The 16,078-nt window shown below is 40.2% G+C and overlaps 1 protein-coding gene across 5 annotated transcripts in view; it reads right to left on the bottom strand.

Moving 5' to 3' along the window:
- Positions 1 to 16,078, bottom strand: part of USH2A (usherin) — a 457,494-nt gene that overhangs the window by 76,179 nt on the left and 365,237 nt on the right. For all 5 annotated transcript variants that reach the window (XM_081185934.1, XM_081185935.1, XM_081185936.1 and 2 more), the window contains exons 56-59: positions 12,731 to 12,838; positions 11,051 to 11,234; positions 10,359 to 10,516; positions 1,775 to 1,933 (exon numbers count right to left, since the gene is read on the bottom strand). In XM_081185934.1, the coding sequence (XP_081042060.1) occupies positions 1,775 to 1,933; positions 10,359 to 10,516; positions 11,051 to 11,234; positions 12,731 to 12,838 (609 nt within the window). The remainder of the gene's footprint in view (positions 1 to 1,774; positions 1,934 to 10,358; positions 10,517 to 11,050; positions 11,235 to 12,730; positions 12,839 to 16,078) is intronic.

Here is a 16,078-nt window from a genome sequence, read left to right as displayed (position 1 = left end):
CATTATCAAATAAAGAACTGATTTGAGAACCAAACCATAGTTTTAGCAAGCTAGAAACAAGTACTGTTTTAATGTGTTCCCCACTTTCATGTGTTCCCTTTGCACACTGATCCTGGTTCAAGTAAACTACAGTTTCCTGTTATGTTTGAGATAGGGAACTATGATTTAACATCATGTTTGTTGTCCAGGATATTAAACCACATTCAAAGCATGCTTTAAAGCCCTTAACAACTTGAGTACGAGTTTGCCTATCAGATCGCCTTACTCCACATGTGTCCACTCCACTGCTTCAATCGGCAGAATTGCCACTACTCCAGGTGCAACATAACACCCATTCCACATTTGTAAGAACTTGTCATTTAGTGTGGCAGCACTTACACTTTGGAACTCCCTGCCTATTGAGATCACGGAGGGGCCTTCACTGTACTCTTTTTGGCACCTGCAAAAAACATTCTTGTTTAAACAAGCCTACTTCCCAGCTGCTAAGAAAGTTGGGGTAATTTCAATCTCTTAATATTTTTACTTTTGTTTGTTTGTAAATAAGGTTGTGGGACACGGGTGGCGCTGTGGGTTAAACCACAGAGCCTAGGACTTGCCAATCAGAAGGTCGGCGGTTCGAATCCCCGCAACGGGGTGAGCTCCCATTACTTGGTCCCTGCTCCTGCCAACCTAGCAGTTTGAAAGCACGTCAAAGTGCAAGTAGATAAATAGGTACCGCTCCGGTGGGAAGGTAAACAGCGTTTCCGTGCGCTGCTCTGGTTCGCCAGAAGCAGCTTTGTCATGCTGGCCACATGACCCAGAAGCTGTACGCCGGCTCCCTCATCCAATAAAGCAAGATGAGCGCCACAACCCCAGAGTCAGTCACGACTGGACCAAATGGTCAGGGGAGGGGTCCCTTTACCTTTTAAATAAGGTTGTAGACTTTTCTTGATTACATTGTTTTATCTTTTTGTAGACCGCTTTGAGGGTTATTTATTTATTTTACAATCAAGTGGTGTATGAATGCTATGAAATAAAGATCTTGGATAGCAAAACTGACATTAAATCACAGTTTAATGGACAACAATAGCCAACTGTAGTTTAAGCTAACAAGGACTAGCATGTGAAGGCAGAAAGCAAGAGGAGGAAGGAGCACAGAGTCCCAAGGCTCACTCCCTGCTCACTGAATGATACAAAAAAGGCAAACTGTGCAGGGAGAATTCTTGAAATATTATTGATTTGGACCGTCATAAAAGTTTTTGAAAGATAGGATCAATCTTACAAGTCCCCAATACCCAGAAGCTTCAAGTTCAGTATCAACGGTTTCTGTAGACTTCCACCAGCGTAAGTGCTTTACCCATGCCAACAGATCCCTTTAGATAAGGTTTCATGCATTCCTTGTAATCCAAAATAACAGAGCAATAATCCTTCTGCTTTATATGAATAATAAAAAAGAGATAAATTGCTGATGTAACATCAATTGAGAATGGATTGTATCTGATGTGTACTTCTAGACAATTTTTTTTAAAAAAACCTACTTTATGCTTTTCATAATGCATTTCACAAAAAGGACTACCATTCCCCCAAATGCTAACGTTTTAAATTTTCTTTTAAAATATTCATGATATAATATGGAGAAATGTAAAATGCACCACTCAGTGTCAGGCTTTGCTTTTACTAGGTAAACATTTCACTTCAATTTTGAAATAAGATGTTATCTGTTTTGCTGAACAGAAGCTATTTTGCAAAACTGCACTGTCTGCTGATGACAAAAGAGAATTACTTAACATCTTACCATCCTGGCAGGCTTGTATCCTTATCTCGTATTGTGTGTACGGATCCAGACCATCCAAAAGAGCAAAGTTAGGCTGGCCGACTGGTATTACAAGTGGAGAGGTGCTGCCAGCATTTAGTAGTATGTTGTACTTCAAAGGCAAATTAGTCTTAAATGATCCTGTTACAAAACAGACAACAGTTCATAGGATAATTGCTGTTTCACATACACAGTCTTTATGATTTTGTGTTTCCTCGTAAAGAGGGGAACTCTGTGCCATGAAGCACTGGAATGATTAAGATTGTGTTTCTTGATAATGATACTTCATTCATACATGAATAATAAACATACCTTATTCACACATGAATGCTCAGCATTTCAGTGGTCACAAGCATCAGGCAACAGAGACGAATCACCACAGACAGAATTTTTAATTTTCCCAATGCCAACTCAAGCATCATGATCAGCCATGGAGATATTTCACACATTTGGCTAAGAGTCAAAGCTTTGCCATCAAAACCCTATTCAGATATTCAGACAGAGAGATGGAGTGGGATCACACACACAGGGCTCTTTCCATTGGAATTGGAAACCCTATTTTCCCAGGATTTCTGATCATCCAGAAATATCTCTATGAGTTTATAGTTGCATGAATGTGGTCTCTATGCAGACCTTCCATTGAACTGTGGAAGTTCAAAGTAGGATCAACACATGCCATTGTACCTCCACTGCTGCATGACTTCCCATCACTGGACATTGGTCATTGTAATCATTGGTCATAATGGGTGGGGCTGATGGGAGTCAGAGGCCCAACACCATCTTGGAGGGACACAGGTTGTCCACCACTGTCCTACAGCAGGCATGGCCAAACTTGGCCCTCCAGCTGTTTTGGGACTACAACTCCCATCATCCCTAGCTAACAGGACCAGTGGTCAGGGATGATGGGAATTGTATTCCCAAACAGCTGGAGAGCCAAGTTTGGCCATGCCTGTTCTACAGGATCCAACATTCAGTAGACTAGACTTTTCAGATTATACAAAACCAGAACAATGTAGTGAAAGGGTTTATGGGTAGAAGTGAAATACTTTACTCAGAAAATTTCACAAGCATAAGGTATGAAAGCATATTTAGGTTCATGTAGACTCATATAGCACAGTCTTACTTGTCCCACAAGTGGACTGAAGGGTGCCAAGAAGCTCTGTAAGAAACCATTACAGTGGTACCTTGGGTTACATACGCTTCAGGTTACAGACTCCGCTAACCCAGAAATAGTACCTCGGGTTAAGAACTTTGCTTCAGGATGAGAACAGAAATCGTGCTCTGGCAGCGCAGCGGCAACAGGAGGCCCCATTAGCTAAAGTGGTGCTTCAGGTTAAGAACAGTTTCAGGTTAAGAACGGACCTCCGGAACGAATTAAGTGCTTAACCCGAGGTACCACTGTATAGATTTTAAAAATAAAAACAGCCCAACTTGCCATGCGTCCAATTTTGCTGATTCAACAAAAATCCACCTGGACTCCATTTTTCTGAGCAATTCCCGGACGTGTCCAGGAAAACCCGGATGTAGGGCAACCCTAACATAGCCTGGGTTTCCACGACATGCTGTCTTTCACACTTGTATCTTGCCCTATCTTCAAAATGTTCATGGAAGCAACACATGTCGGGCTTTCCCATTTTTATTCATACCAAAACCTTGTGCAATAGGTTGGACTGAAGGCACACATTAGGCCAGTGTTTCTCAAACTTGGGTAGGACCAGTGGTCAAGGATGATGGGAGCTGTAGTCTAACAAATTTGAGAAACACTGCATTAGGCATAATCACTGAGTGGGGATCCAGTACTCCATCCAATCAGGGACGGCATAAGAGATTTTGGCACCTGAGGCCGATCCTAAAACTTCACTTCTCTCCCTGCCAGGGAGGAAGGGGAGAGGGAAGATCTACATCAGGAACAGCAGCTGCCTCACCTTGTCTCATGGGAGCCTTGCATGGGTGTGTAATGTAGCTACACAAAAGAAACATGGAGAGAGGAGTGGAGCTTTGGTATTCTGTCCACTATATTATATTGATTCAAAACTGGAAGGAACAACCTCACTGGGAAGCCAGAAAAAACAGCAGGTTCCAAAATGAGGGTGCCATTTTGCATGTTACCTAAATATACCGTATTTTTTGCACCACAACACTCACTTTTTTCCTCCTAAAAAGTAAGGGGAAATGTCTGTGCGTGTTATGGAGGGAATGCCTACGGATTTTCCTCCTCTAAAAACTACGTGCGTGTTATGGTCGGGTGCGTGTTATAGAGCGAAAAATACGGTAAATGTTGGAGGGATGCCATCTGGACTTTTTATTCACATCTGAAATTGTATTAGATTGTTGCTAAGGACAGGCCAAAAACCCAAATAAATAAAGTTAAAAGTAAACAGACTGCCTTGATCAAGTCTTCTCAGGAAGAAAGCAAGAATATGTTACACAAATCATGTAAAAAATGCGTTGAAGAACAATGGGAGTCAGTAGGGTGCTTTGCCCTCTTTTTCTGAGTAACATATTTCCCCCATCAGCTGATGCCTTTGAAAACAAGAAAGGCAAATGTTCATAGGAAATGGAAATGTGGCGGTCAGAAAAGTGCCTATGTCTTAAAATATCTGCGGCGAGTCTGAAACTACCACAGCATTGATGGTTTGATGAGTGAATGGAATGAAATGGGCAGATTTGTTAAAGTCAGCTGGGAAACCACACGACTTGGTTAGTTCCAGAGTTCATAAATTTATGTCAGAATAAAAAGAACAGTAAAAGCAGAAGTGAACCAATTTACCCTAAGTGCAAATGGCAGTTTTGTTATTTGGTGTCAAAGTTACCGTGAGCACAATGACAACCTGCCATAACGCATTTTCGTGTTCACTAAAGAACAAGGATTTAGTTGGTTAATATTCCCAGCAATACTCCTTTTCATAATTTACAACAACTAGATGCTGATAGGTTATTTAACATTTATGAAGTTAAGATGTAATCAGAAAATCCTGATTATCTTTACAAATAAAAAAGTTAAATTATTCCACTTTTTTCTCTCCATGACTTCATTTCACAGCAGGTGCATATTTTGCAACAGGACAAGTCAATCAAACAACATCTTGGGCTTTCCTCTTTCCCCCTTTTTTCTTTATATTTGGACAGTGGATAATGGACAATTCTGAAAAAAGCACCTTCAAATTCATTTCAAAACTAAGGAGTCTCATAAGAAAAATGTGTAAGAAAGTATGGTTTAAAAAGGTATTGTCCCCCCCCCCTATAGATTAAAAACACCATTGAAATCAACAGATTAAAAAAAAGCATCACATGTTCTTTGGCATATATCAAAATTCAAACCCAATAATGGCCAGTGGTCTAATATTGTTTTTCCTATATCTTCAAGAGTTGGATTTCAGCTACATACCTTATGTATTTTATTAATATTCAATGTAAAGATTTCCTCTGATGTTTATTATTAAAAACACACCCATATTATCATAAAACAGTATATATGGCTCCATCATCATTTTTAAGGCTAAATATTCAGATTAATGGCACAATCTATTTTCTATTAAAAACTGCACAAATAAAATCATACTGAGGTGTACAGTGGATACTCGGGTTGCGAACGTGATCCATGTGGGAGGCATGTTCGCAACCCGCAGCGCCGCATCTGTGCGCACACAGGTTGCGATTTGGCGCTTCTGTGCATGCGCTGAAACCTGGAAGTAACCCATTCCGGTACTTCCGAGTTTCGGCACATCCGTAACCCAAAAGCGTGCATCCTGAAGTGTCTGTAACCCAGGGTATGACTGTATTTTACAGTGCACAATGTGGTTTTGCTAGTTGAGGCTAATGGGAGTTGCAGTTCAAAACAGCAGGAAGGCACCAAGTTGCTGAAGGCTGCCCTAGACCAAGTATTCCAAAAACTTCATCCGGTGGTTTCATGTAGGTGCTGAATAGTGTATGAGACACCCTGCATTTAAAAGGTCACTGTGTGGAGCACCGGCCACCCAACACCACCTTTTAAGACCTATCCTCCAGGTAAAACCAGGGCCACCATAAAAACCACCAAAGCCACTAGGTCCCACCTGGATTCAGCACTCAAATTGTAACATAAACCCCTGAGCCATCCAAGAGAATTAACAGGGCCACACTCCTCTATATCTCTCGCCAGGGTAACCAAGGCAGTTTCAGTTCCCAAACTATTATTCCAGTAGCAAAATCACGTTCAGAGAAATTATTGGCAATGCTTTACTTATATCAGAAAAAAAAACTAAATGAGTGCATTCAAGGACACAATGGGCTGGATCCAAACTTATTCCCTGTCCATAATGACCCCAGCCACTGAAAAGAAGATCTGTAGTACCATATTGGTAAAACAAGTGCACTGACACCCAGAATCTCTTGCTCTTTCAGAAATTAAAGCCCTATTTTCCATAGTAAGTGAGGTGTGTCAAACACCTTTTTCTCCTTTAATTCATCACTTTAACCACTGCTTGGACATCTCACCATTTAGCTTAGACAGGAGTTTTGAATTATGACATCTATAAAGTTATGGAATTTGGAGACATCACTGCTGTTGAAACATCATAATTAAAATAAAAGGAGACTCCATGGATAGGTAGCCCATAATTAATCCTGTGGGTGCTTATGTGATCCTAATTTATTATAGAAGACAAGGGGATCGAATGCCAGAATGCAGCCACTTTCCATAGACAGGAAGATACTGTGGCCAACTAGCCTCTCATCAAAACTTGATTAATAAAAAGCAATTTTATTCCTGGAGACAATATCAATTAAAATGACTGTCTCAATGGGAGAATCACTGCCAACCCTTATTATAAAGGTTGACCTTTGAATGTAAAAGGGAGAAATAGAGTATTTCAATATGATGTATTGAATGCATAACTGAAGATCCATTCATGGAAAAAGTAAAGTCTAAAGAAAAATAAAACTAAACCTACAAAACGGGGGGGGGGGACGGGACTTGCCAGTAATACATCATAGTTGTATACAGAGGTTTGGCTTGCTTCTAACATTGCCATCCCTTCATGACACCCCCCAGTCGTACTTTCAGCCATTTCCTCCAGGCCTCATTTTTATGGGTTGACAATCCCATGCAATTTTAGTCGTTGAGAGCCAATCTGATCCAGGACAGTGAGACATCACCTTACTTTTTGCTAGAAAACTCATAGAAGTGATTCATCACGCCAATATTCCTATGAAACAAGACGTTGTTTATCTCTCTCTTTGCAAATCCCTATAACCTACCACTCTGTTCAGTAGCAGAAAGTGAGTGATGTATTACTGGGCGGTAATCAGGAGTTGTATTTTTGCTGTCCAGGGAGAGAGTCTGGTTTGTCATGTTTTTGTGTGTTTCAAAATTGCTCAGAACTCCTCAGTAGTTACAGTATGTTGCTCTTCATATGCTCTTCATATGCTCTTCATATGACATTCCATTGCCCTAGATGGCGATGGATGAATGAGCCATTGTAAATTACGCTTAATGCTCCTATGTATTTTTGCAGACCAAACATTTTCTCTAATATTTGGGAATTATTTTTCTGCATGGCGGGTGGGAACGCATGAGAATGAGGCTTGGATGTGCAGAATTGGTCCAAGGACGCATTCTGGAGGAGGTTACTGTACTGGGCAGTGGGTACTATTTCTAGGTTAGCGGAGTCTGTAACCTGAAGCGTCTGTAACCTGAAGCATCTGTAACCCGAGGTACCGCTGTATTTGACTTTTATCTGCAATGCATTAGGTCCAGTCATGGCCAACTGGGGTTGCGGCACTCATCTCGCTTTATTGGCCGAGGGAGCCAGCATACAGCCTCCGGGTCCTGTGGCCCGCATGACGAAGCCACTTCTGGCGAACCAGAGCAGTGCACGGAAACACCGTTTACCTTCCCACCAGAGTGCTACCTATTTATCTATTTGCACTTTGACGTGCTTTTGAACTGCTAGGTTGGCAGGAGCAGGGACCGAGCAACGGGAGCTCACCCCCCCACGGGGATCCGAACCGCCGACCTTCTGATCAGCAAGTCCTGGGCTCTGTGGTTTAACCCACAGCACCACCCGCGTCCCTATAAAAGTGGTATATAAATGATTTAAGTAAAATAAATATTTCAGTAGCAGGAAACAGGAAGCCTTTCAGATGTTGTTGGGCCACAGCTCCCACCAGCCTCCTCCAGCAAAGCAAGTGGTCAAGGAGGATGGGAGTCAGAGTCCAATAATATATGGTTCCTCATGCCTGTCCTGTTTTTCTTCAGTTACCTCAGACTCTCTTTCCCCTTAGTTAGCTTACTATTATTATCATAAAGTGAGGTGATGATGATGGCAGTGGCTGGCTTCCCATATTTCCCCTCACACTGCTTGTTCCTGCTTTTCAGAAATATACTATTGCTTTCACAAATACCTTCTGTGTAGGCATATGCATCTATGTTTGTGAATTTGCTGTAATTAAGCTTTTCCCTTAAACCTTTTACAAATGCATACAATTCAGAAACTCAGGGGGAAGAGTGGGATGGGAGAACCGAGAGAAGCCCATTTTCTGATGAAACATGCACATCATTCAATTTCTTATTTTGACCTTTTAATTATTTGTGTGTGATTAACACATAGTTAGGTGCATTATCAATGGACTTAGCCATGACTAACTCTACATAGGATCAGGCTTCAAGAAGATAACAAAACATATTTGTAGTAGTGAATATTCAAAGCTTTCAGTGAAACTTATTATCAAAACTGAGACAGTATGAGACACTTTCCAATGAAATCAAGTGTAGATTATAAGTCAAATTCACCTGCCTTCTTCCTGGGTTCTAAATCCTTCTAGGCAGTAGAAGGGGAAAAGTTTAATTTAAGATTTTAATCTTTTTCATATATTATAGCATTTCTATAATGGATTTTGTGCTTCTGAAAACTAAAAGATTGACAGCTCAGGATATTATAGATCTATTAACCATTGGTTCAATGGGCATCACAGGAATATTTACTATTCCAAGCATGAGTGCAAATGTTTACCAGGTAACTTTATATTGAATGTTTTTATATTTTCTTGTCATTCTGTGGCTTTTCTGCAAGGTGGGAGTACAGTATTTTAAATGTTTATGAAGAAAGACTCCATAGAAAAATGCCCAATTAGTATTATTAGTAGAATATATTTAAAGAAGCTAGAAATGGAAAAGAATAAAATTCAGATTCAATACATAACCATTTTAGATACAGCCTCCTGTTTCTGTCTGAAATAAATGATGAGAGCACAATCTCCTTCGTATACACAATTTCTCATATTTTTCAGCAGTTGAAAACTACAGAGCCACACACAACATGAGAAGGAGCAAATCATCATAGTTATGGAACATTACATTTATATTAACCACCATTGTGTTGGAATACCCATATAATGAAAGTAAATAGCTGAAAGTTTAGCTGATTACCACACTTGCTGGTGAAGATCAGCTATTAGTAGATGGAACCCTTCTAGTCTGAGGGGAAAGTATCACGAGGTAGCGGCCCAACAGAGGATGTGTAACAAGAACTTTAATTTCATACTAAACAGTACACTGCCTGAGAGTTCACTCAGCAGCTCTTGGTATGACAAACAGACACTACACTGGGGTTTGTTAATGCTTCCTTTTTGGAGAGCAGACATCCCCAGAATTGGCTGCATTTGTCATGAACTCAGCAGAGAAAAGAGAACAAGGATACGGTTCCTCTTTTTTAAAGGCTCTGATAATAAATAACTGTCTGAAGCCAAATTAAAATGAATTAATCAATTGCACATAAGTCATAGATGGTGTGACTAGATGATCGCTATTAAATTAAAATTCACAATTTGACATTAAATTATATTTCCTCAATTCGAAGGCAATACAGCCGATTCTATTGCTTAATTATTATTGTTTTATCACAAACCAGAGATGGCTGAAGACATTTTGGTGCCTGAAGGAGAAAACCCAAATATTTCTCCTCCCTGTAATTATGGTCACACTTGTAACAAATGAATGCTGTAATTTGGTATCAAGTTTCCTGAATGTATGTCCCATTGAACTCAATGGAACAGAGACATGGCCACAAGGTGCCATAGGAAGGCACTGGACATAGTAAAAGATCCATCGCATCCTGGTCACTGTCTCTTCGAGCTCTTGCCGTCGGGACGGAGATACAGGTCGATGAAGACAAGAACAAGTCGTCTTAAGAACAGCTTCTTCTCCAGAGCCATCTCGGCCCTGAATGGGAAGCCCGGACTTTGAAAGTCATCGAATCTCCCTTGCTGTATTAGATTGTATTGTTTAATTAGTGTTTTTATGGAGCAGTCAAGTAATTTCGTTGTCCCCGAAGGGGGCAATGACAATAAAGATATTCTTATTCTTATTCTTCTTATTCTTACATCATACATACATATATTGATTCATTTTAATGATAAATCCAAATCTGCCACTTAAGGAAGGATGGTAAGGCCAACACTGGTATGAACCATTCCTTCCTAAATCACAAAAACCAAAAACACGAAAAGCAGATGACTTCAGCAGACAGATAACACATTTAATATATATCCCACATTTGTTATATAGTACACAAAAACTCATGCTTACCAGGAATTTCCCAAGCTACAAATATGGAATGTGCATCAATTGTTGTGACATTATATGGGGTGCGGATTTCCTCTGGTGTTGCCACAGGTGTTTGGATAATGTATTTGCCACTAGTATTGCTCCCACCCCATGTGCTGGCTTCTAGCTGGTAAACATATCTATAAACAAACAATGGGGTACAGTGAGCGGAGGACAGAAAGAAATGTTCACAAAATAATCAAATATGTTAGTTATTTGGAACACATTTACTTTAAATTTTAGAAATGATTAGGTTGATGAATGAACATCATAAAACATGTGTGTCAGATACCAGTAATATTAAATTTTCTGCCTTTCTCTCTGTGTGTGTCTGTTATATGTATGTATGTGTAAGTGTGTGTGTGTTTGTAACAGATCATAATCCTTGATTACACAGATCACTTGCTCTCACTAGAGTGAGGAGTGGCATTTGGATTCAGTCTATTGTCTACTGGCCCTCACACATAACTAATGAGCTAATAGCACTGCTGATCTGTTTCGTCTGAAGCTTTGGAAAACTGAATTCAGGTGTTATCATGCCCTCAGCATTCATAGGAATGCTAAAGAGATATCCATATATGGGGTCTAACAGTTAGATCATGTTCGAACATTTTCGGAAGATATAAATACATTATACTAGATTAAACACTTATTAGACACCTCCGCCATTTTACCTGCTATTTGGTTGCAGGCCAGAATCAGTGAAATTCAGATTTTCTTTACCACCCTTGAAAATCTCTTCTCCATTACAAAGCAATCGATATTGAGAAATAATTCCATTAAGTTGCTCCGGTTCATCCCAATATAATTCAACTACTGTAGAGCTAACTGTGATATGACGAGGCTGTGACCATACCCCTGTAATTATATCAATAATACAGTGTTAATAACAACATCTTTGCATAATTATTTAATGTTATAAACAAGCTAGGATGGTAGACTGTGTTAGTTAATAAAGCCGACATCCAAAATCAATTCAGCTTGATCTCGATGAGAGCAAACAACGTTACAATTTATTTATTTTTTTTAAATTAATTTTTAAAAAATTAATTTTATATATAACCGGGTTTCTAGGGCGGCTTACAAAATGTGTGTGTGTGTGTGTGTGTGTGTGTGTAACATTAAAACACCACAGTATAAAAGAACAGTCAGGAAGATTGAAAACAAACACCAAGCAGCATAAAAGCTGGGGGAAATCACAAAGGGTTTTGTCTACAATATGACATGCCTGGGGAAAGCATGCCATAGTTGGGTGCCACAACAAAGTAGCCTACCATTGCACCTGAGATGGCAAGATCACCCAAAGAAAAGCAATTTTTGAAGATATTAGTGTATGGACCAGCATACCCTAGGTAACCAGTTCTTAAGTATCCTGGTTCCAAGCTCTGAAGGCCTTCAAAAGTGAAAACCAGCATTTTGAATTGGTCTCAGAAATTAACTGAGAGCCAACACAGTTGACAAAGGAAAGCTGTAATGTGAACATAATACCCAGGACTAGGTATTAGATTCACAGGTGCATTTTGGAGTGATTTTAGTTTCTGAACTTTCTTCAGAGGGATCCCCAGGCACAATTACAGAATTATAGAAGTCTAATCTGAGGGATGGATCAGTGAGGTCTGCCTATCTTTGCTTAGTGAGGTTGAAGTTGGTGCATCAACTTAAACTGGAAGAAGATACCCCATACCAGAGACAGAAGCGATTTACCAACACCTTCAGACTGCAATATAAAATTGTATTTTATGGCTTTATTATATACTTTATGTCATCCAGTCACTGGGCAACTAATAAATACAGTGAATAGTGTGTGTTTTTTAATATGCAAAATGGTGTTTCCTTAAATATTTGCCCTTGGATCATCCTCCAAATCTACGGAAATAGAAATGGGGGAAATTAGGTGGTAGGTCAAACATGTACTGAGACTCATTTGGTATATACCTACTATTTGCCACTGAAAATTGTGCCTGGAGATGGTGCGGACTATACCCTTTCTTGTGTCCTGTCACCAATTCTTTCTCCCCAGCTCTGTTCTTTGGACTCTTCAAAAGTTAGGTGCTTAAACAGTGTATTACAGCAATAGCATGAGAGCCCTTTTTCTGTGCTTTCATTCTGTTCATTTATTTGAGGGTTGCCTCTCTTATTTTGCATACTACCTCAAAGTTGTTCTGCGTGCACAGGCACAAAGGAACACAGATGTGACTGTACAAATTCAACATCATATCTGAATGCCAGAGGTTTTTGTTTCTTTAAAAACAAATCTAGGCGCTGGTTCTTCTGGTTAGCACAAATGCTATAGAACATTTACTGCTGGTGTAGGTGCCACCAAGTTCTGGAGAACTTAATATATTTCTACTTACCTTGAGGAGCAGCTTGCAATGTTCTACCTGAACTTGTCCGACTAGAAGTGCACCCAGCAAATGTGCATGCTGTGAGTGTAAAGCTGTAGTTTCTGTAAGGCTGAAGATCTAAACAACCAAACCAAATAGGATTAAAATGAAGTCTTCAGATGTTTGCTCTGACCCAGATTTCCACCCGCGAATCTTCCCTACGAAGTGTACTGTACGGGGTATTATCAGGGCAGACCTACATTTTTGGGACACTGATGCTTGAACTGTTATGGGGACCCCTTCTCAATCAGCAACAAGGTCTGGCTAGCCACTGTTATCCCCTTCAATGGGGGATCAGCACACTTTTACAACATCTCTGCTGCTGAATCTCACACTTTGGGGTTGTTGAAATGTATACAACAAAAAATTAATCAGTTTGAGTTGTGTGGCTCAAATTACGCCTACTAAATAAAAAAATTGTGTTTGTTTCTGTTAATTATTATGCTATGGTCAGAAATGCATTTGCTGGTCCTAGTCTTTTCTCTCTCCTTCCCAACACAATGATCACCCAGATTCCCAAAGCACTCAAACAGATATGCTCACAGTGGGATACACTGAGTGTTCTGTCAGGGTAACAGTGATAGCACTGAATGGATGCCAACCCAGCACCCATAAATGCTTAAGGGGAGCTTGCTGGATCAGAGCAAAGGTTCCTCTAGTCCAACATCTGGTGAACTCCAACAGTGACCAGTTTGAGGCTTCCCGGAAGCCCAGAAACAGAACACCAAGACAAAAGCTTTTCTCATGTTGTTAGTTCTCTAGCAGTATGTATTCAAAGGCATACCACATATTTGTTTGTTTAGTGATAGTTAATAGCCACTTTTTCAGTCCCCACTTTTAAAGCTGTCTATGGCACTGACCACTGCCACATCTTGCTAGCAATGAATGCCATCAGTGAGTTATATTTTGTGGCGCTGTGGGTTAAACCACAGAGCCTAGGGCTTGCCGATCAGAAGGTCGTGGTTCGAATCTCTGCGATGGGGTGAGCTCCTGTTGCTCGGTCCCTGCTCCTGCCAACCTAGCAGTTCGAAAGCATGTCAAAGTGCAAGTAGATAAAGAGGTACCGCTCTGGCAGGAAGGTGAACGTGCGCTGCTCTGGTTCGCCAGAAGCGGCTTTGTCATGCTGGCCACATGACCCGGAAGCTGTACGGCGGCTCCCTCGGCTAGTAAAGCGAGATGAGCGCCGCAACCCCAGAGTCGTCCGCAACTGGACCTAACGGCCAGGGGTCCCTTTACTTCTACCTTTACACATATATCAACTCTTAGTTCCAGGGTCTAGCAGGATTTTATACAGAACTTGCTGCTGTATTTTATACTCATTAACTGTGCATTGGAATCCATTTCAAAATACAACCTCTTCCCCTAGTCAGTATCAGTTTTATAAGTCATTTCCTATTTCTCTATCCTTAACTTACAATTACCTCCCATGGCTCCACCTTTATATTTCTCTGCATTCCTCCACCACAAAATATTTCAAGACCCAACTGCATCTTTGAAAATGGGTTATAAATATGTAAATATGCATTCATTCTAATGCATAAGTCTCGAAACGCAGTATCAAGGAGGGGAAAGACACCAGATTTCCTCCTTTTACGAGCACAGAAACCACTATTAGACTTCTGTTCACATTTTGTATTTTCCCTCTAATCTTCCTTGTCCTTGTCAGTGATGGGTCCCGCTCTTTCTTATCTCTTCTTCTCTACCCTTTGCAAAATGTTTTCATTAAACTAGTATTGTAAGTACTTTAAGAAAAACAATGCAATTCTATGACAAGGGGAGAAAAAATCCTTTGGGCAGAACCCTTTGTCTAAAAACGGTTAGATGACAGCTTCATTGTTGTTGTGGATTTCAAAATGGTCATACATACAGAACAGCAATACACAACAGGCCCATCAGAAGGCAAATACAGTGAATGAATGAATGAACGACACCCAAAGCTTCAAGCTGCTTCCAAATTGAACAGGATGCAAAGCTTTGAAAAATAGAGGAGTCAGAGAGACGGTCTGGATTGTAACCTAATCATGAACTCGAAGAGAAGTGTGGTGGTGGTGGTGGAAATCTCTATATACTTAGCATAAAAGCAAGCGGGCAAAAATGATAGTTGCAGGCTAGAAAGGGAAAGACATGGATGGGAGCCAAACATTTAACAGTATTTCATGATAGAAAAGATTACTGTGGCAACAGATTATTTCAACTCCCCTAAAGGGAGTCATGTTCATTCACTTTTAAAAGTAAATATTTATTAGAAAGCACTATTTATTTACAACCATTTAGTACAGACTGGAAAAAATGGTGTAAAAAAGAAGACTGTATGGGTGGTTTTTCATTATTATTGTCCCAACGTCATAGATGGGAGAGAGCTCAATCTGGGGGGCAGCTGATGATCACCTCATGGGTATGCAGGAGAAGGTTTTAAATGGGGGTCTTTCCACTCATAAGGATCACGACTTTGCTTTTCATTCGGGTCCTCCTTCAGGATAAGGCTTGCCTCTTTGTTTTGGAATGATCTGGAAGTTTGAATTAGCAAAAGCTGTTAAAAACAGAGTTGTCCTGCCTGTGTATCTTTTCTCAAAGGACAACAAAGAGACCAATGGATGGCCAATTCTGCCAAAATGTTTGCTGAGTGTACTCCTCCATGGGCATAATTCCAAAACCCATCTGGAATTTGTAAAGAAGGCTGAGTGAAAACTTTGCAATATATAAATAAAAACAAATAAGCAGCATTTCTTGAAGACTGCATATTCATTTGAATAATAAATTGGAAGAAAACATTGTGCATGCACAGGAGACCTTTTCTTCTGTATTTTCACATGCTCTTGCTCTCTGCTTGGGTGCAGATATAACACAGATTCATGGTTTTGTATCAGAAGCCAAAGCATGCCTCCAGCTCATATGCTCCTCTGGCATGACCATAAAAATGAGATAAGAAGTTTCAACTTCCGTTTTTGATTAACCACACTTGTGCCAGAGGTGAAGAAGGAAGGCTGTGAGCCTGATGCATCTTGGTTTGGAATCATGTCTAAATGAGCACACACACACACCCTTCTTTCTTTTTAAAGTACTGCTGCCAAATCCTCAAACTGCTTTGTAAATGAGTGAGTTTAGAAAGAAATTTGGTAGCTCAGGAAGAAACCTGAAGACGAAAACTAATAAAGTAGGTGTGAGGGCAGAAATCATACCTTTATCCCTTCAAATATCAGGCCTTGTTAAGTCCCAGTCTAAAACAAATGCATGAGTATGCTGTTCTCAGGATATTGTTGCATCAGTTTACATATATTATTCCAGCCCAGGCATCCACAACTTTGCCCAATTTACAAA

This window comes from Podarcis bocagei (assembly GCF_964188305.1).
Source record: "Podarcis bocagei genome assembly, chromosome: 3".
NCBI lineage: Eukaryota > Metazoa > Chordata > Lepidosauria > Squamata > Lacertidae > Podarcis > Podarcis bocagei.
The sequence above is the reverse complement of the archived record's forward strand: the minus strand, read 5'-3'. Positions and strand labels throughout refer to the sequence as shown.